This window comes from Meles meles, chromosome 7, assembly GCF_922984935.1.
Source record: "Meles meles chromosome 7, mMelMel3.1 paternal haplotype, whole genome shotgun sequence".
NCBI lineage: Eukaryota > Metazoa > Chordata > Mammalia > Carnivora > Mustelidae > Meles > Meles meles.
The window spans coordinates 82,239,329-82,261,369 of record NC_060072.1 but is presented as its reverse complement, the minus strand read 5'-3'; the positions used below and the strand labels follow the sequence as shown (position 1 = coordinate 82,261,369).

Here is a 22,041-nt window from a genome sequence, read left to right as displayed (position 1 = left end):
TATATATGCTAATATATATGCCAATATATTATTATGATATAATATACTATAATATTTAATATAATAATATGATATGATATAATAATATAATATATTAGCATATATATATATATATAGCATCACCTATACAACTCTGATCTGAGGTATAACCACACTCTGAGTTTGAAAACTACTCCACAGGTGCTGGAAGCCTGGTAAGATGGTGGAATGTATGTCTTCAACATTGTACTTCTTAACCATACACAAGTGGTACAATGACAAGTGGTAACTGCTACATATGACTTCCAAGGTCAACCATGATACACATGCAAAGATGGGCGTGAGGGTTAGGGCTGGAATGTTCTTTCAGGGTGATGATCAAGTACTGATAATTAATTCCATAGCACCTGAAGACAATCATGCATCCATTAGAAAAATATGAATTTGAAGGAGTTATATCTTGCTGCTTCCACCTGGCTTTGAAAAAATTACGGCTCATGTGCAACAGTATAGAATTTATCTTTTGCCAGTTTTTTAATCATGTTCTATCTCTCTTTAAAAAAATACCTCAGGGATTGAAGCATTTAAACTGGGATGAAACTTGAATGTCTCTATTTTCCACTTGCTTAACTAAATCTTATAATTCCTTCAAGCTACATTCTTTCCAAATTATCCTTAAAGACTTAAGTGATCTCTCCTACTCACAATAATCCTTCACAGAATGTACTGCCTGTTTCAAAACTGTGATCTATATCATATGTTAACCAGACTATTAGTTTCATTTTCAAGAGAGTGTGTTTGTCCCTCCAGTACCCATGACTGGATTCTAAAATTTGTCTGCCTGGTAACCCCCATCCTTCCAGTTTATCTTTTACCTTCTGCCAAATTTTCTTGATACCATAGGGTCACCTGCTAAGAATTGTTCTCTGGTACCTCCTGTAGACTGCCCACTTGGCTGGACTCCCCCACACTGTGTGGACATGACTTACCATAAGAAGTTTTTCTACTCCTTGGAGGCTAGTCACTGGGACTACCAATAAATAATATATTGGGTGCGCCTGGGTGGCTCAGTCCTTAAGCGTCTGCCTTTGGTTCAGGTCATAATCCCAGGGTCCTGGGATCGAGCCCCACCCTAGGCTCCCTGCTCAGCGGGAAAGCCTATGGGAAACCTTGTCCCTCTCCAACTGCTTGTGTTCCCTTTCTCATTGTCTCTGTCAAACAAATAAATAAAATCTTTAAAAATAATAATAATATATTGAGATTCCCCTTGGATTATCTGTCTTCTCACTAGGTTAGGTGATGTCATTAGTACAAAATGCTGACAGTAAATAAAACAAAGTTTCAGCCTCTTAGGCACGTATCATGAAGACAATAGGCATTTATGGTTAATCCAGGTATAGCTTAATATCTAAGCCAATTATTCCATGGTATCACGTGGGACTGACAACAGAAATTGCCATTGCTGTGTTTTCAAGGAGCAGTGTAACCCTTGAGTAAGAAAAATGGAGATGGAAAATAATTGTGAAGAAGTGTTTAAAATACTTTGGAAAAAGTTAGATAAAGTAGTCCCAAAACTGAAGACCATGTTAAAACTGGTGGCCAGACATTTAAACAGCCCTTTCCTTCTAAGTAGCCTATAAATAAAATCAGTCAGAACAGCTTATCCAGAAAATATAGGCCAACTTGTCAAAATACCATTGCTATTTAATTAAAATAGGTTCAGGCTTGTTGCTCTGCCCTATGTTCTAAAGTGACTGATTCCACTTTCAATAGCTATGACCTCAAAAGCAGTGCCCAACTAAAGTCAGGTGGAGTTTTAAAATAAAGTCTACCATGGGGTGCCTGGGTGGCTCAGTGGTTTAAGCCTCTGCCTTCGGCTCAGGTCATGATCTCAGGGTCCTGGGATCGAGCCCCGCATCAGGCTCTCTGCTCGGTGAGGAGCCTGTTTCTCCCTCTCTCTCTGCCTGCCTCTCTGCCTACTTGTGACCTCTCTCTCTGTCAAATAAATAAATAAAATATTAAAAAAATAAAATAAAATAAAATAAAGTCTACCAAAAGTCATCATGTCTTCTATTAAACTAGTTGACCTACTTCTGAGAACCATGCATGAAACAAAAAACAAACACATTTTGGATGTTACTAGGTGAAATGTTTCTAGGATGCAATTTTCATAATTATTTTTTCAGTGCATTAGGAATTGCTTTTCAGGAAATATCAGTTTTCTCTAAGTGCTTTTCAACTAAACCAAAGAGTCCTTTTTAACACTTAACTGAGCAATTCATTCAGATTTTTATTTGGATATTTAATTATAGTAAAGTCATAATTCAGTGAAAATGACCTAATCTAACATTATTGATGGCTCATTCTCCTGCTGTTGGTAAATATTTTGCTTCTTGAAAAATCTCATGTTATTTGGCTTTTCTGAAATAATGCTGCAATCATTCATTTATTTATTCTTTCATTCAGAAAATATGGTAAAACTGTAATGCATTGAACATGAGCTAGCCGTGGGAGTGAAAAAATTGCAAAAACATGTTTTTCTCCTTGAGCAGCTCACATGTTACAGGAAATATGTAGTAAATAAATATGAAGGTACTAGGCAAGTATGTAGATAAATTACAAGAAAGAGATGTGTTGAAAAGATTTATCCACAGTGTGAGGATTCACCAAAATATAATCCTTGAATCTTCCTTCTTCTCTTTAAAAGTTTCTCTTCTAGAAAACTTCTTTTATCTCCTTGAAGCACATAAAGCTGATACTATATATATACATTTTATATTATGTACCTATTTATATACATAAATCTAAGAGGCACACATAATAGTAGGTGATGAGGAGAAACTTTCTAGAGGAGAGGATGCTAAAGAAGAGGTTCAAGGCAACACATTTCTGTACTTACCTATAAATTCCCAGAAACTTATCTTCTCACAGCTTCCTCTGCCTCCTGGTCACTCTGTTCAGCAGATGCTATCCTGATGCTAGACTACACTGATCCAGTTGTAAAACTCAACAGCTTTTAATATTCCCTACACTAATCCCCTAGGGTTTAATTATGTAAAGTATTGGGGCGCCTGGGTGGCTCAGTGGGTTAAAGCCTCTGCCTTCAGCTCAGGTCATGATCTCAGGGTCTTGGGATGGAGGCTCGCATCGGGCTCTCTGCTCGGCAGGGAGCCTGCTTCCTCCTCTCTCTCTCTGCCTGCCTCTCTGCCTACTTGTGATCTCTGTCAAATAAATAAAAAAAAATCTTTAAAAAAAATAATTATGTAAAGTATTTAGGAGAGACAAAGACTGCATGGAAACTTAACAAGAGATATAACACTTGATCAGTCGCCATGATGATTACCATTGATTAATCCCACCTGTCTCTACCCATCGATCCACACTGGAGAATTTTACTGGTTCCTCAAGTTATCCCCACTTACACCCATCTTTCTGGCTCTACACCTCTCCTCTCCTCCTCCCTATCTCCCCTTCCCCAAACCCCCCAACTAGTCCTTCTCTTCCTTCTCTCATTCTCTTTATTCCTATCTAGTTAAAAAGCACAGAATGTTCTTTATGTTATGAAGACGAAATTCCTTTATTTTAAAGCCTTTATAACAGCAACTAGATCTTTGGATGGTAGGGGAGATGAATTTTAAAAGTGGCAAAGGTTTTTTGCTTTTTACCTCAATAAAAAATTCTTCTAAAGACAGTTTTCCTAAAATGTCTTTTCTACTCATATTTATTCTATTAGATTATGAATTCCTTTGTGATTACAAATTCCTGTGGACTGTATCATTAATCTTTTTTTCCTTTCCCACTGTCCTGTGTCTCTAGCACCTGATGTGATGTACAGTAGGAATGAATTTGTAAATGTTTTGTTTACTTTTTTATGTCATTCTTTATCAGTATTTTTCCAATTTTATTGAGGTGAAATTGATAAAATTAGAATATACTTAAACTATACAATATGATGATTTTATATATATACATTCTGAAATGAGTCTCATCATCAAGTTAATCAACATTTCCATTACCTCATGTAGTTACTTTTTTCATGAGAATGCTTAATATGTATTCTCTTAGTAAACTGCAAGGATACAAGATTGTATTTTTAATTATAGTCACCATGTTGTACATTACATCCTCTGAAATTACTCATCTTATACCTGAAAGTTTGTACCTTTTTATCAACCTCTCCCTATTTTCCTCAACACCTGGCAACTACCATTCTACTCTTTGTTTCTATGAGTTTGGCTATTTTTTTTAACTTGGGTACAGATGACATACAATGTTACATTACTTTCAGGTATACAACATAGTGATTCAACAACTCTCTACATTATACTATTCTCATCACAAGTATAGCTACCATCTGTCACCATACAATATTATTACAATATTATAGAATATATTTATCTATGCTGTTCTTTTTATTCTTGTTACTTACTTATTCTATAACTGGAAGGCTGTATCTTCCACTCTGCTTCATCCATTTTGCCCATCTCCATCTCCTCCTTTCTGACAACCATCAGCGTGTTCTCTATATTTACAGGTCTAATTCTACTTTTTGTTTTTTTTCCCTTAGTTTTGTTTCTTAGATTCCATATATAAAATGAAATCATATGATATTTGTCTTTCTCTGTCTGACTTATTTCACTTAGCATAATACCCTCTAGGTCTATTCATGATGTTGCAAATGGCAAGCTCTAATTTTGTTTTCATAACTGAGTAATAGTCCGTACATACAACACACATTCTTTATCCATTCATCTATAGATAGACACTGGGGTTCTTCCATATCTTGGATATTGGAAATAATGCTACAATAAACATAGAAGTACATATATCTTTTCAAATTAGTGTTTTCATTCTCTTTGGGTAAATACCTATAGTGGAATTATTGGATATGATATTTCTATTTTTAATTTCAATAATCATCAGGGAAATGTGAATCAAAACCGTAGTAAGATATCACCTTGCACCTATTAGGATGGATAGAATAAAAAAGACAAGAAATAACAAGTGTTGGTGAGGATGTGGAGAAAAATGAACCCTCATGCACTATTGGTGGGAATGCAAACTGGTGCAGCCACTCTGGAAAACAGTACAGAGGTTCCTCAAAAAATAAAAAATAGAATTCACCAATGTTTTCTGAACACAATGGAGCAAAACTGAATTCTTACTGTGATTATAATACTAGTCTTTGCTGTAGAAAATTGTCTTTTTGTTTTGTCTTTTCAAACTTTAGCTGCCTATCCTTCTACTGTCATCTCTTCTTTGAAGTTTTGTCCTACTATTCTGTCTACACTGACCTCTTCCTCTCTCTCTTTTGAGTAGGTGGACTCGTAGGACACCTTCTTCTTCTTACAGTACATTACATTTTTAACTATTACATAATTTAGGTATATCTTTTCTTCAATCTAACGAGAGATCAATGGATGGGACATAACTGCAAATTAGGTACTTATGCAATGAACTAAAGGAATAAAAAATCAAAGGCAAAATTATAAATATTAAACAGAATTTGAGATAAGATTTCCTCAGAGAGAAGAGTTTTTACAATTCTCATGTTCTGCAGAAATGTGTGATTTATGAGTCACATGTTATATTTTACTAGCATCCATTTATGCTTTAGTTCTAGTGGTTTTACTAAAACTACAGAAAAATGTGACACAACAAATGATTTTTATGATAAATGTAGACAAATCCTACTTAATAGTCATAAAAATAACTATACTCTCTCTACAAGTTTTCAGAATTGACCTACTAACTTTGTTAGGGTAAAATCTTTACAGAAGTAGTGCCATTTCTAAAGGTTTCTTTTCTTTTTTAACCCCAAATTAAATATCTTTTGATAGTATAAGTTGAATTTTTCTAGTTTTAGAAAAGTCTAGGGTCAATTGCTTTTAAATCACTTAAATAAGTCTAATGAGAAAAAATCTTTTAATAAAACTATTCCCTTCATTTCCACTAATTTTTCTACTTTTCTATTTTTCTTTTGTCTGAAATATGTGAATCTGGAATGAAGCAGATCACAGTTTAGTTGGTTTTGGACTTGTTAGGATATGTGTATTAAATATTTTAAAATATCTTGAACATATACGCCTTCCAAGGCTCTGCTTCCTAAAATTCATTCTCTTTCTTAAATGCTCATGCACTAGTTCCCAACATTTCAACATGATGCTCCCAAAGGGGGACAGAGTTTGCATGAGACTCAGTGCTCAAATATCACTTCTTTTTCCTCAGCAAGTAGTTATTACTCTGGGCATAGTGCTGCCCACGTAAGACTCTGTGGTAGGGAGACTCCAGGGAAATATAGTTATAAGCTATAGTTCCTGCTCCACAGAACAGGAAAAAAGTGAAGTTGTGATTTGTGTAGTCCAGGTAAAAGGTGCTGCACGAATTCCATGGAGGAAGTGATTACATGGTTTTCATGAGAGGGAATTGGCACGGTGCTCAATGTCAGGGTCTAGATGAACAGAGCAGAAGGAGACACATCTAGAGAGAAAAAGACATCCTGGAATAAGTGTTCTGTGGTCAGGGGCCAAACAACAAGCCCTTTGGTCTGTGGTAGAGCTAGAACCTGGGAGACAGGTGAGAGAAACACAGCCAGAGCCAGATCAGGGAGGCACTGAGTGCACACTCTTGGGGTCTGTACTTTATTCTTGGACAATGTGGAGTCACTGTGGCTGAGAAGAGGCATGGACAGAATGGCATTTCAGATTGGAAGTTTATGAGGCTGAGCCGCATAGAGTGTATGGGACAAGGGGACTTCTGGAAGCAGAAGTATCCACAGGAGGTTATTTTACAGTTGTAGAGAGGAGAGTCAGAACTGAATAGAAGTAGAGAAATGAGAAGGAAGGATTATGCTACAAGAGACATAGCAAAAGAGAAATCTACTGGCCTGGCCAGCTGACTCAGTACTGAAGGACAGAGAAAAAGAGTTTAGGGCCCTACCTCTTGGGCCTCCTTTTGGACTCTTCCTCATTTTAGACATCAATTAATTTGGCTTTTAAGGCCCAGTAGCTCTGCTCTTCTGTGGACTCACCCCCAGTCATTTCACTGATGGGTGTGATCCAGTCCCTACAATCCTTTCCCCAGGAATGTGGAATTAAACCTGACAATTAGAGAGTGGTCTCCCTCTGAGGTGCTGGCTGCAGTCACTTTCTTCCATGTGAACTGGGAAGCTCAAAATGCTGCTTTAGATTAAGAGAAGAAAATGAAACAGAAGTTAAAAAAAAAAAAAAAGAGGAAAGATGGAGAACAAAAACTAGGTCAGTGTTCCTTGGTATACTTTGGTCTCTGCTTTCATGTGTCCCTAAACTGGAACTGCGTCCGTCCTGTTTAATTCTGTAGGACATCTATACATTGCAGTAATACATTCTCCTTTTGATGGAGCTAGCTTGGCAGGGTTATTTGTTACTTGCAGCCAAAATGGTCCAAACTGATACATTCCTCAGCACGAACTCTGTTTTCAGTCATTCGGTGCTCGAGCTACTCTCTGAACACTTGAGCACTCGACTGACTCCACGTGTTCATGTCCCTTCTTTCATCTAGAACGCCTTCCCATTCCCAGTGCTGCTGACTCTGCCTGCATAAATCCTGACTATCCTCCCTTTCTTCTAGCCCTCTTTACTAGCGAGTCCATAACACCTGTAAATTGCAATGCTACATTTCCCCCCTCGAGTCTCTGATTTAGTGACCTTATTGGAACAATAATTAAAACTATGTAAAAGAGGGTAGAAGGTGACAGATAGTAGTACAAAGTCAGAAAATGTATACTCTCACATACACAAATTAAAAAAAAAAATCTAAAAGACGATGGTCTGCTCGGCTACTAATACCTTTGACTTGGCCATTTGACCAAAGCAGATACTTCACGCAAGGAAGTGTATCATTTAGGAGTATTAGATGAAAGAAGATAAGAACAGCCTCTAAACAAGTAATGCATCATGCATTATTGCATTAGTGTTTCAAATTTGATTTTATGAGTATCCGGAGGACATCATATAGCAAGTAAGAGACAGATATGGAACCTTCCATGCTTTCTTAATTTCTCCACTATGCTAAATTAGCCCACAGAAAATAAAAAATACATCAATTTTTAGGTGAGACAAACATTCAATTTCATATAATTTTTTAAATTGATAATATATTTTAAATTGTTATCCACTAAAATAGCAATATACTCTAGGAATCATCTTGAAACTAATGCCTGGGCTATATTATATAGCAAAAAAACCAAAACCAAAACAAAACTGTTATTCTCTTTTAAGATACTACAGAATATCACTTCTTTGCCTCTGGAAATGAGAAAACCAACCTGCCATCTTGTGAAATCTCACATAAATTTGGAACACAATGGTGTTTACCTTCCCTTCAGCCACTGTGGCCTTTGTTCTGGTAACTTACAATGCCTCAGAGGGGAAAACCCCAAATTGCCTCCTAAAACCAATAAGAAGTCTAGCCAATGAATGGACATTTAATGAACAAGATAAAGTGCCAAGAAATAGTTAATGTTTCTTTCAGCCTCATACAAAGGAACGTTCCTCCATTTGGGGGTCCTAAGACCCCAAAGCATCCACGGCAGATCACACGAGTAGCAGTGGTTAGAGGAATGCTATTGTACAAACAGTCTGGTGCTGAGCAGGGCAGAAATGTTGTTTACATGAAAATGGAATGATCCCTAGTGAGTACCGAAAGAAAGTGATAATTTCCATAACCAGAAAAAGCATTTTTACATCATTCCATTTCAACTGCTATAAAATCCTGAGTTGCTCTGGCAATTGCTTATCCCTGCTTTGCTGGCTTTATATCATCCTCATCTCTGTAGCTTTTCATTTACTAAATGACAGGGTTTTTTGTTGTTGTTCTGCCTTGTTTTGAAGCCTTGGCAGAAAACATCACCATGCTGTACGGTTTCTCAGGGTCCACCTTGCAATGTTCAGACAATGGATTTTTGGTGCTCCTTTCATAAAACCTCAGCTGGCATATCCTCCCGGTAAAACTGATGAAAGCATGCTCAGAGAGGACCCCATCAATAGCAACTGTAAACTATGCACTTCTTTAGCTTTGGGGAGTTTTCACTGTACATAGTGTTAGTTATATTGGTAACAAAGCATAGAGCGGCTTTAGGGAGAGAAGGAAAACACAAAAACACTTACCTGCATGACAATAAGGAGGTCAAAGACCAAGATAAAAGAAGCCAGGAATGCTCTGGAAACTTCATCACTGGGCAAAAAACCTCGATTCAGCTTATCCCAGCTGATCCAGTCAGTTGTAATGACAAGTACAACCACAGAAGTCAGGGTAAAGAGAACAGTCCTGCGAGGAACAAGACGTTCATTAAAGAACATCAGACATAATGATACAGACAGTGAAGACTGCATGCTATCTGGACTGTCTTCAGTGCCTACCCTTGCCAAGTACCCTTTGCCAAGGCATATTCACCAAAATGAAGACGAACAAAGAAGTTAAGTGCTTTCTTCCAAAAGCAATTTAAAAAAAGGTATGATAGCATCCACCCCAGGATTTTCCCTTAAGAACATTAAGATAATGATTATAGAACAAATAATTATCAGCAAAAATATTACAAATGGCCTTGGCTAGTGCAATATGTGTCCCACAGAGAACATTGGTGTGTAGCTCTCATTACATGTGCGTCATTTACTGAAGGTAGCAGACATGCCTATGTAAGAGCATAAGGCAGATGGTGAGTGACTGAGTTAAGTCTTGGAATTCTATTATTGTCCTATAAAAGAGAGGGAGAGTTAGACCAATCCCATCATAATCCTCACAGCCTGAGGAGTTCCATGGAAGAACCACCCTTACACGCCAACAGTGTAGCCATTTTTCCTCATAGGTCTTGGGTCATAGATGGCCTAGTGACCTGTCCAGGTCATACCATGTTTGATTACCCATTCCTTGTTATAAGATACCAGGGGCCCAACCTTATCTCTTATCTTTCTAACCCCCATAAAATCTTATATAATTATATCATATGGAATTCAACGAATGTTTTTGGGAGTTGTAACAATTAAGATTTTTATAAAAAGCAGGTCCTTAAATTAGGCTTTATTCTTTATTTTTTTAAAAGATTTTATTTATGTATTTGACAGAGAAAGCACAAGCAGGAGAAGCAGCAGGCAGAAGGAGAAATAGGTTCACTGCTGAGCAGAGAGCCCACCGTAGGACTCCATCCCAGGACCCTGGGATCATGACCTAAGCCGAAGGCAGATGCTTAACTAAACCATCCAGGAGCTACTCAAATTAGTCTTTAATATTGACATTCAAAGTAAATCTGAAATGTGTAATGTGAAAAGTAAATGAAAATGCAAAAATTTAATCTGCCAGAGAATTGCCTATAATGTGGTTTCGCTTCTGCTTGCAGAGCTATATTGGTATCTGGATATTGTTTGGAACTACAATGAGAAGTCTATGGCTATGCCGCCCTGAACATACCTGATCATGTTTAAATTGTAAAAGAGAAAATAAAAAAGAGTAATTATTTTGTATTTTACTTTCAATAAAGTAATCTTTATTAAAAGAAAGAAAAGAAAGAAAGAAAGAAAGAAAGAAAGAAAGAAAGAAAGAAAGAAAGAAAGAAAAAGAAAGAGAAAAAGAAAAGGAAAGGGAAAAAAGGAAATTAAAAGAAGAGAGAAGAAAAGAAAAATGGAAAAAAATATATGGGGGTGAAATAACACCTTAGAAGAACACAAACCCATTTTGGAAATTAACTGTTTTTGCCCTCTGATGTCTGATGATAATTGATACAAAAAGAGAGTGATATGGAACATCCTAGACCACCTCTTTTAAGTTGAACAAAGCAGATTTCTAAACCTAAATACTGGGTTTCCTTTTCACAATTTCTTATTTTGTAACAAGTTATACTTTGATAGAATGAAAATAATGGACGACCTCTTAGATTTCCCACCCCCATAAATAGTAAAGATATATTTAAAATTTTTTTGAAAAATAAAAATTTCTAATAAAACTTACTAATTTTATTAAATTGCAAGCTATCAAAAGAATTTCGCACATGATCTCCAAAATATAAATTATAGATCGTCTGAACTACCATAGAATACCTTTGATTATTTCCAGAAATTCAAATGGGTTAATTAAGCATGGGAGGAATCCTAAATTACTATTATAATTCAATAGAAAGAAACAGCAAATACTATATGGTAAAACATAAGAATAAAGGGATTTTAAACAAATTTCTCTCCAGGTTAAGTCAATTTGTTTTTGTTTTTTCTTTTTTGTCTTTCTCCTAAGCAAGTAAAAAGTTTATATATTTCATGAAATAAGATATCTCTGAATAGCATATATTGGCCCAATAGTTATCAGTCAGAACAATGCTCCTTTTATCATCCTTCTCCTCTATTCTTGATAAGACTTTCACCCTTATCAGGATGAGATGGCTTCTCTATCTGTAGAATTTCATCCAAGGATCAGACATTATGAAAGGAATAAGTGCCCAGAAAGACATTCCAGTTGGATCTGCCTTTTTTTTTTTAAATTTAATTCCACTATAGTTACTATACAGGGTTATATTAGTTTCAGGTTACATTATAGTGATTCAACAATTCTATACTTTACGCAGTGTTCATCATGATAACTGTTCTCTTAATCCCCTTCGCCTATTTCACCCATTCCCCACCCATCTCCCCTCTGACAACCATCAGTTTATTCTCTATAGCTTAGAGTATCTTTTTTGGTTTGTCTCTTTATTTTATTTGTTTTGTTTTTAAAATGCCACAAGTGAAATCTTATGGTATTTATCTTTCTCTACTGACATTTCACTTAGCATTGTACTGTCTATATCCATAAATGTTATTTCTAATGGCAAGGTTTTTTTTTTTAATGACTAAGTAATGTTCCATTGTATATGTATAAACCACTTCTTCTTTATCCATTCATCAATCAGTGGACACTTGGGTTGCTTCTGTGATTTGGCTATTGTAAATAATGCTGCAATAAACACAGACGTGCACATATCTTTTGGAATTAGTGTTTTTATATTCTTAGGGTAAATAACAAGTAATGTAATTCTGGATCATATAGAAATTCTATTTTTAATTTTTTTGAGGACTGTCCATACTGTTTTCCACATTCACTGTACCAGCTTTCATTCCCACCAAGAGTGAACCAGGGTTCCCTTTTCTCCATATCCTCACCAACATTTGTTGTTTCTTGAATTTTTTATTTAAGCCATTCTGACAGGAATGAGGTGACATCTCGTTGTTTTGATTTGCACTTCCCTGAGATGAGTGATGTCTAGATTCTCTTCATGCGTGTTAGCCATCTGTATGTCTTCTTTGAAGAAATGTCTTTTCATTTCTTCTGCCCATTTATAATTTATTATTTGGGGGGTTTTGGTGTTGAATTTTATCAGTTCTTTATGTATTCTGGATACTAACCCTTTATCAGATATGTCATTTGTGAATATCTTCTCCCACTCAATAGGTTGTCTTTTAGTTTTGTTGAATATTTCCTTTGCTGTGCAAAAGCTTTTTATTTTGATGTAGTCCCAACAGTATATTTCTGCTTTTGTTTTCCTCGCCTTGGGAGACATATCTAGAAAAATGTTCCTATAGTCAATGTCAGAGAAGTTACTGCCTGTGTTCTCTTCTAGAATTTTTATGACTTAAGGTCTCACATTTAGGTCTTTAATCCATTTTGAGTTTATTTTTGTGTATGGTGTAAGAAAGTAGTCCAGTTTCATTCTTTTCCATGTAGCTCTCCCGTTTTCCCAACACCAATTATTGAAGAGACTTCTCTTTTTTCCATTGCATATACTTACCTCCTTTGCTCAAGATTAATTGACCACATAATCTTGGGTTTATTTCTGGACTCTCTATTGTGATCCATTGATTTATGTGTCATTTTTTTGTGCCAGTACCATACTATTTTGATTATTATAGTGTTGTAGGGTATCTTGATATCTGGGATTGCGACACCTCCCATTTTGTTCTTTTACAATATTGTTTTGGCTATTTGGGGTCTTCTGTAGTTCCATACAAATTTTGGGATTTTTTGTTCTTATTCTGTGAAAAATGCTGTTAGTATTTTGATAAGGATTGCATTAAATCTGTACATTGCTTTGGGTAGTATGGCCATTTTAACAATATTTGTTCTTCCATCCATAAGCATGGAATATCTTTCTAATTTTTGTGTTCTGTTCAATTTCTTTTTTCAGTGTTTTATAGTTTTCAGAGTATAGGTCTTTCACTTCCTTGGTTAAGTTTATTCCTAAGTATTTTATTTTTTGGTACAATTGTAGATGAGATTTTCTTAATTTCCCTTTTGCCTCTTCATTATTAGTGTAAAAATGCAACAGATTTCTGTATATTTATTTTGTATCCTGCGAGCTTACTGAAATCATTTATCAGTTCTGGTAGTGTTTTGGTGAAGTTATTAGTTTTCTTTATACGGTATCATGTCATCTGCAAATAGTGAAAGTTTGACTTTCATTTGCATAATAAATCCATTTCCTTCTCTCATTTTCAATCCGCATTGCCTTGTAGGTAGCTTATGGATAATTCTTGCTTTTTTATCCATTCCATTACAAATGTCTTTTGTTTAGAACACTTAAGTCATTCACATTCAAAGTAACTATTGATGGGTATGTACTTACTGCATTTCATTACCTGTTTTATGGGGGTTTTTTGGTACTTCTCTGTTCCTTTCTTCTCTTGTTCTCTTCTCACACCGTTTGCTGATTTTCTTTGGTGATATACTTAGATTCCTTTCTCTTCATTTTTTGCATATCTATCATATTGTTGTTTTTTAATTTGTGGTCACCATTAGGTTTATATATAAAATCTTATGCATCTAGAAGCCTATATTAAATTGAGGGTCACTTAAATTTGAACTCATTCTTTACTCCTCTCCCCTCCATGTTTAGGTATATAGTGTACTATTTTACATCCTTTTATTTTGTGATTCTTTTGACTGATTTTTATAGATACACTTAATTCAAATGCTTCAGTGTTTCCTACTTTTCTGTTTATTTTAAAGATTTCATTTACTTATTTGACAGACAAATATTTAATATTTGTTGTAGGTCAGATTTGGTGCTCATTAATTCCGTTACCTTTTGTTTGGGTAATTCTTTATCTTTCCTTCTATTCTGAATGATAGCATTGTTGGATAGATGATTTTTGGTTGCAGGTTTTTCCCTTTGAATATATGATGCCATTCCGATCTGTCCTACAAAGTTTCTGCTGAAAAATCAGCTGAAAACTTTGTGGGGTTTCCTTTGTATGTGACTGTTTTATTTTCTCCTGCTGCTTTTAAAATTCTCTATCACTCACTACCTTTTGTCATCTTAATGACTATTGATATTAGACCTTCTTGGGCTGATTCTTTTGGGGGCTCTCTGTGTCTCCTGGATTTATATGTCTGTTTCCTTCCCTGGATTTGTGAAGTTTTCAGCTATTATCTCTTCAAATAAATTTTCTGCTTCCTACTCTCTCTTTTTCTTCTGGTTCCTTATAATGCAAATGTTATTACACCTGATAGTGTTGTTGAGTTCCCTAAGTCTATTTTCATTTGTTATTATTTTTTGTCTTTCCTGTTCAACTTTATTTCTTTTCCTTACTCTGTCACTCTGTCCTCAAGGTCACTGATCCATTCTTTTGCTCTAGTTTACTATTTATTCTATGTAATGTATTTTTAATTTTAGTTACTGAGTCTTTCATCTGCTACTAGTTCTGTTTGATATTTTCTATCTCTTTTTTTAAAAAAATTTTTGATGTTTTTTATCTCTTTGTTGAAGATCTCAATGAGGTCTTCCATTCTTTTCTCAAATCCAGCAAATATCTTTATGACCATTACATTATTATTATTTATCTCCATTTTGTTTAGCTCTTTTGCTGTGATTCTGTCCTGTCCTTTCATTTGAGACATATTCCTGTCTCCTCATATTGTCTAACACTCTGTGTCTGCTTCTGTGTGTTAGCAGTCAGCTACATCTCCTGCACTTGAGTTTAGTGGCCTTATGAGGAAGAGGTCTTGCCCTGCTGTGCAGTGTCCCCTGTTCACCAGAACCTAGCACTTCAGGGGTATCCTCTGTGCATGCTGCATGGGCCCTACTGTTCTAGCTGAGCCACATCTGTTTTCAATCCATTCACCTACAATGACTCTCTTTGTCTATTGTGGGCAGGTTTGGGTCCCTGTGTTTTTAGTGGGCCAGCCTTGGGCTGGAGATGAGTCAGATTAGGCATTTGGCAGAAATGCAGTAGCACTGAACTACAGGGTGCTTTACCTGTGTTGTCCCTTGAGAAACTTTCACTGGTGGAAGGGCCTATAGTTAGACTAATATACGTGGTTATCTTCTCCTCTCCTTGCGGTAGGAGACACTTTGGATTGGTATTGGCTTTGGGGGGGGGGGCTGTTTGCCTACTGCCAGTCTTGTGGTACCAGTTTGAATGGGCTGTGACCAAGGGCATGTTAGAGGAGGCATGACATGTGGTGCCAGCAAAGTCCATCCTCATTCACTTAGCAAGGGGACTTGCAGCCATCAGGGTAAACTCCTGCTAGGCCAGCTGGGTTAGAGGGGGCAGATCCACAGATGTGAGCATGGGTGATAGGCACTATTAGCAAGCTAGGTGGAGAGTGTTGCTTTGTGCTGGTTCCTGAAGGTGTCCATATATCTAGGCTGGGGGGCCATGGAAGGAAATGGTGCCCAACAGTTCTTTTTTTCCTACAGGGGTCTCCCAAAGATCCCTGTCCTTCCAGAACATGCTCTGAGATTAGTAAATAAATCTCCTGCCTGTGTACCCCAGACTCTGTTATACCTCAGCAGGACTGTTTGTTGTGCTGTCTCTTTACAGGTGGGGTCTCTGCCCTCCTTGTCCCCCCAGAGCCTAGCCCACTGATTTTTAATGTTCCAGATCTTAAGCCCCATTGATTGTTAGGCCCCTCTGATTTTCAAAGACAATTGTTATAGAAATTTGTCTTCCCCACTTGGGTCCCTGGTGCTTGGGGTGCTTGGTGTGAGTGTCTGCTGCTCTCCCCTCTCCAAGTCCCTGGTGTCACTCTCTCTTAGGGATAATTATGCAGGTCCCTTTGGCCCCAGACCACATCTCCACCCTTTCTATCCTCTTTGATGTGGCTTCTTCTCTATATTTAGTTGTGGAGTCTGTTCTACCAGTCTTCAGATCATTTTCTGGGTTACTTACACTGATGTGGGTGTTATCTAGTTATATCCATAAGATGAGGTGAGCTTAGGATCCTCCTACTCCACCATCTTCTCCAGAAGTCTACAGTTTAATATTTTTTAATATCACCCCTGTACTTTTCCTGAGATATACCTGGATCTCATTTTGTGAGGACAGTTGATTACACAGGAGTTCATACTCTAACGTTACTCCATTAGTCTAAATATATAAACTGGTAATGTAAAATTAAATATTCAAAGGCACATTTTTAGGTGTCAAAATATGGAAGTTTGGAATAAGTGTTTGCTAAGCTATCGGAAACCTCATCTCTTTCAAGATTTACAAAAGAGTTATTCTTATTCATGCTAATAATCTCATTGTGAATACATAAATCATTAAATTAAATGAATCATTAAAATTAATCATTAAAACTTTTTGGTACTTGGAATTTATCATGCCTGTTGTGTGGAAGCTTCCCAAGTTCATCTCTTGGATATTTGTTTTATTTGATATATTTTCAATTATCCAATATATAATACTTTAAGCGCTTTTCATAGATGTTTTCCTGGCTTTATGAAGTACTTCTGCTTTGACAGAGTATTGCTACAGATATCAAGGAAAAAGTTACTGGTAATATTTTATTACTCCAAATGGAAATTAAAGGAAGTTTTCTGTCTGATATTTAATACTTAGTACTATGAAAAGAATTAAAATGGCAATCATTAAATATGAAGTCATACAGCTCAGAGAAAGAGCCCTTAAAATAAAGTCTCAAGCAAATGGAAAAAAGAAAGGAAAATGAGTGACTGAAATACATTAATTGGTTGTTCCACTTCCAAAATGTATTTAGCCCCCTCTCTAGATAGAGTTATAGAAAGAAATGTATTGCACGCGGTTTGTTTTTCTCAGTTGCTTCTGGTAAAGAAGACTTGTAGACTTTACCATTCCATGATAATTCAGTCAGAACACCAGTTTAAAAGAGCCATGACTCAGTTAGAATATACAAAAGCACTTGGTTTTTTTTACGTGAAACTGCTACAAAAGAAACAGCAATGGTAGCAAACTATTATTAGCATTATGTGCCATTTGTAATTGCCAGGCATTGGTATAAGCACTTTACACAAATTAACTTGTATAATCCTTACTACAACCCTATTATCACCACCCCCAATTTACAAGTGCAGAAACTGAGTCACAGAAAGTTCATCTGGGTTACAGACTTCATGAGTAACAAAATGTAAGATATAAATGATATAAAATGAGTCTCATCCAGGCTGACTTATGATGATTTGTGTCACCTTTGTATGAATTGCCTCTCATAGGAAGCTCTTGAATATTATCCTCCTGTAACTGTGTAGCTAAGGATTTGGTTTATTTTCCTTTTCCACTACAGGTAAAATATTGGAAAATTATCATCCAGAAATACTTAACATTGAAAAGTGAAACTGACAGAGACTGACAAGAACTGGCAGGGAATAGTTAAAAGGAATATTTTCAGTATGTAACCTCATAAATGCTGGCCATCAATGCAACATCCTTGGGTTTTTATTTAACCAATATGATTGAAAAGATGTTTACTCTGGACCACGATTCTTGGGGAGTTCCAGCTCTTTTAAGTAGCATCCAATTAAACAATTATCTGGATTATTTCCTTTCACACTACAGCCAACACCAGTAGGACACACTGGCTCATCAATTTCACTGTCTCTGGTTTCTGGCTACCAGTCAAATGAAAAGAACTCATACATAATTATCAGCTCGAGTGGTTAGTCTCAATTTCATGTTTTCATATTTCTAGTTTGTTTGCTTTTCCTCAATTGTTGATTCCTTTTAGATTGGTAAGAGTCTTTTAAAAAGTGGGGGGAGCTGGGTGATGGAGTTGGTTAAGCATCTGGCTCTTGATCTCAGATCAGATCATCTCAAGGTCATGATATCAAGCCTGGCATTGGGCTCCCTGATCAGGGAGGTGTCTGCTTGAGATTCTGTCTCTTTCTCCCTCTGCCTCTCCTACTCATCCTCTCTCTTACACTCTCTCTCTAAAAAATAAATTAATAAAATAAACAAACAACTCTTATAGCAACAACAAAGGAAGAGTTAGAATGTGAAACCAAGGGGCACCTGGGTGGCTCAGTGGGTTAAGCTGCTGCCTTCGGCTCAGGTCATGATCTCAGGGTCCTGAGATCGAGTCCTGCATCAGGCTTTCTGCTTAGCGGGGAGCCTGCTTCCCTCTCTCTCTGCCTGCCTCTCTGCCTATTTGTGATCTCTCTCTGTCAAATAAATAAATAAAACCTTAAAAAAAAAAAAAAAAGAATGTGAAACCAAGAAGGGTTAACAGAGCTTTTCTAATCCAATGGTTCCCAGCCTCTGAGTGGGCTCCTGGGAACCACTGAATTATTGGTAAGGAAGTATAAATTTTGTGTGTACACTAAGAGTCATTGGTAAAGTGCACCAAAAAAAATGTTTCCATGGAGTTAAGGGATTTGCTCATGTCACACAGACTTCCAGTGACAACTGTGATGACCAACTACTGAACCCGAGAAGGACTCAGTCTATAGCAAAGCACTTTCTTTAGCTAAAAATCTACAGATATTCTGGGGCGCCTGGGTGGCTCAGTGGTTTAGGCCGCTGCCTTCGGCTCAGGTCACAGTCTCAGGGTCCTGGGATCGAGTCCCGCATCGGGCTCTCTGCTCAGCAGGGAGCCTGCTTCCCTCTCACCCTCTCTGCCTGCCTCTCTGCCTACTTGTGATCTCTCTCTGTCAAATAAATAAATAAAATCTTTAAAAAAAAAAAAAAAAAAAAAAAAAATAAAAATCTACAGATATTCTAAAAAATATAATATCATCTTGATCTTATCTGAAAACACACTCTTTTTACATCCTACTCAAATATCCATTATATTTGGTGATAAGAGACAGAATAGAACATGTAAGTAAGTACAGATAATCCCCAAAACATGGTTTAACTCATAGTCCTAATGACTTCTTCACCATAATTTCTAGATTTTTAAAATTACTGAACTTTGATTTTAAGAAACTAAATTAGTTAATATTATTTTCCTTCTTCTATTCATAACCATTTTAAGATACACTTATTGCATAGTCAAATAGCCTGAAAGCAGGCATTAAGTGAAAAACAGAAGGACTTATATAGGCTTCTAAGGTCTAATACACTTAGAGTTACTATCACACAATTTTATCTTAATAAAACTAGACAGCAGGAATATAGAAATTCTCTGAATATATGTTGAGCCAAATAAACTTGCCAAAATTTGACCATGTTTTATACTACTAAAGATAGCATTACATGTGATTCAACATAATTATGATTTATGTGTTTTAATATATTTGTTATATTCATGCCCTAAAATGTCTATAATCTTTTATTTTAGTCATGAATATTACATGCATTTCTGATCATACTGTACAATTATTGTAACATCTAAAAGGAAATAAAAATCACTTCTATTTCTTTTTACAAAATGTTGAAACTCAACTAAAACAAGTCAGATCATGTTTCATTATTTCTCATAGCAAAATAAAAATCTGAGAATCCTAATAAAAATTAAAGGTTTAAGGTTACCACTACACTAAAAGAATGCTTGGCTCAAGATAGTAAATGTAATGTCACAATTATGGTATTATATTTCAAGGTTTTAAATATATGAAAGGAAATGTGGCATAGAAATGGAATTTAAAATGATTTAAATATTATACTTCTAACCACATTGTTTAGAGAGAAAAAATACAAGCAGGTATTAGTAGAAGAATGCTTTTCTTCACTTTTCATTACAAAACTGAGAGCCAATTCAAACATCCAGTTCCACTCTGAACACTAAGTACCAGCACAAAGAAGTCACAGATGGCCATGAGAGAATGCCAACACCTTACATTTTGCTTGTTTTAATTACCAACATTGCCAGTGCAATTCCTTTTTTTTTTTTTTAAACAGACTTATTTATTTTAGACAGAGGGAGAGAAAGAGAGAGAGAATGCATGATAGGAGGGACCGAGGGAGAAAGACGAGAACCTGAAGCAGACTTCACTCTGAGCATGGAGCCCAACGTGGGGTTCCATATCACCCTTCTGAGATCACATGACTGAGCCGAGACCAAGAGTCGGGCACTTAACCTACTGTGCCACCCAGGCACCCCACCCCTGCAATGATATGAGACCATCCCCACTTGGATCCTCAGGCCAGTTCCCATCCTGAAATGTGTAAGTTTACTCAGAACTGTAGCCAAGCAATGAAGTGAAGTTTTCTGTTTAGGAAGTTGGTAAGGAAATGAATGGTTTAGTGTCTCCTATTCTTGAGATCAGGAAGCACCAAAGGAATACAAATGTAAAGTGTGCTAAGTGACCTAGTAAAAGAGCACAGAGTCTCCATATGGCTTTTTAAAAAAAAATTAATTAATTTATTTTTTCAGCAAAACAGTATTCATTGTTTTTGCACAACACCCAGTGCTCCATGCAATACGTGCCCTCCCTACGACACACCACCTGGTTCCCCCAACCTCCCACCCCCGCCCCTTCAAAACCCTCAGGTTGTTTTTCAGAGTCCATAGTCTCTTATGGTTCACCTCCCCTTCCAATTTCCCTCAACTTCCTTCTCCTCTCCACCTCCCAATGTCCTCCATGTCAGTGAAATAAGTCAAGCAGAGAGAGTAAAGTATCATAGGGTTTCACTTATTTGTGGTCCATATGGCTTTTTTAAAGTAAATGTCACTGTCTGTTCTTGGCCAAACTGAACACATTTGCTAAGATAGAATCCCAGAAAGGAGATGTAGCTATTAACTCAACTTGTTTTTGCTGGGATCTGAAATCTGCAAAGGAAATTATTAGACTCTAACATTGTCCATTAAGCCAAACATTTATGTGTTATTTATCTTTATATCTCTCTGTTATTCTATGAAGAGAAGTGCCCTGATTCTGAACACAACAGGAGCTCAAAAAGTGCCGACAGATGGAAATGAGCAATAATCTAGCAACTCTTGTTCCTGAAAGGCCAAGAAAGAAGTAGTCTGAAAAAGATGGATCTGGGTTGGAGAATTTGGCCATGCAGATTTTAATTTATGTGAGCAGTGTCCTGACATCCTAAATAATATAAACAATGCCCCTTAGATTTCTGCAACGTCAAACCACTGCAGCTTATGCAGGATCCTGAGCATCAGTGACCTAGTTATAAGAGGTGGACATATTTTTTTAGTGGCTTGAATTCTTCTACTTATGTCTGAGTGATGTCAGTTTACCCAGAGGTACTTGAAAGCACCTTATTGATATAAAGCATAGGTAGTCTTGTTCAGGAGAAGACATTTGTGCCTCACACTTTAAGGTGTGGAGTAGAACGTATGTTTTAGAGAAAATAATATTAAGCAGACTACAAAGTGGAGGATATGGGATATATTGTTTATTACTTATTACCAAGGACTGGCATATTATTGACCCTTAAAATACAATTGAATAAATAAGTGAATTTATTTAACCTGGAGAAGATAATGCTTGTTCCTCACCTTTCACCAAGCTCAAATGTTACTGCAATTGATAGCATTTCTTCCAGTGTTTATGGAGTTTCTAAGGAAAGAAGCCAAAGCAATACCAAAAAAAAAAACAAAAAACCCAACAAACAAACAAACAAAAATTAGGTTGGATAAACCAAATGGGCACGTTAATCTTCTGTGTCTCTTAGCAAACTCACCAGCCCAATTTTTTCTTACTAGTGAATTATCTTATACATATGAAATCATTCATCAGTTTAATAGAGGACAACAAATGAGACATACTTTTGTAATTGTTGCCCTGGGTATAAAATATTACTACCAGTTCAGTAATGAAAATGATAATAAAGATAAGACTATAGATATAGACACATCAACTACAGGTAATGCCAGCAAGAACTACAGTTTAATGAAAAATAAATG

The 22,041-nt window shown here is 36.3% G+C and overlaps 1 protein-coding gene across 4 annotated transcripts in view; it reads right to left on the bottom strand.

The window, feature by feature from the left end:
• The window catches only part of TMEM117 (transmembrane protein 117), a 498,717-nt gene that overhangs the window by 72,478 nt on the left and 404,198 nt on the right, over window positions 1-22,041 (bottom strand). For all 4 annotated transcript variants that reach the window (XM_046013709.1, XM_046013713.1, XM_046013710.1 and 1 more), the window contains one exon: window positions 9,126-9,285. In XM_046013709.1, coding sequence (XP_045869665.1) covers window positions 9,126-9,285 — 160 coding nt within the window. The remainder of the gene's footprint in view (window positions 1-9,125; window positions 9,286-22,041) is intronic.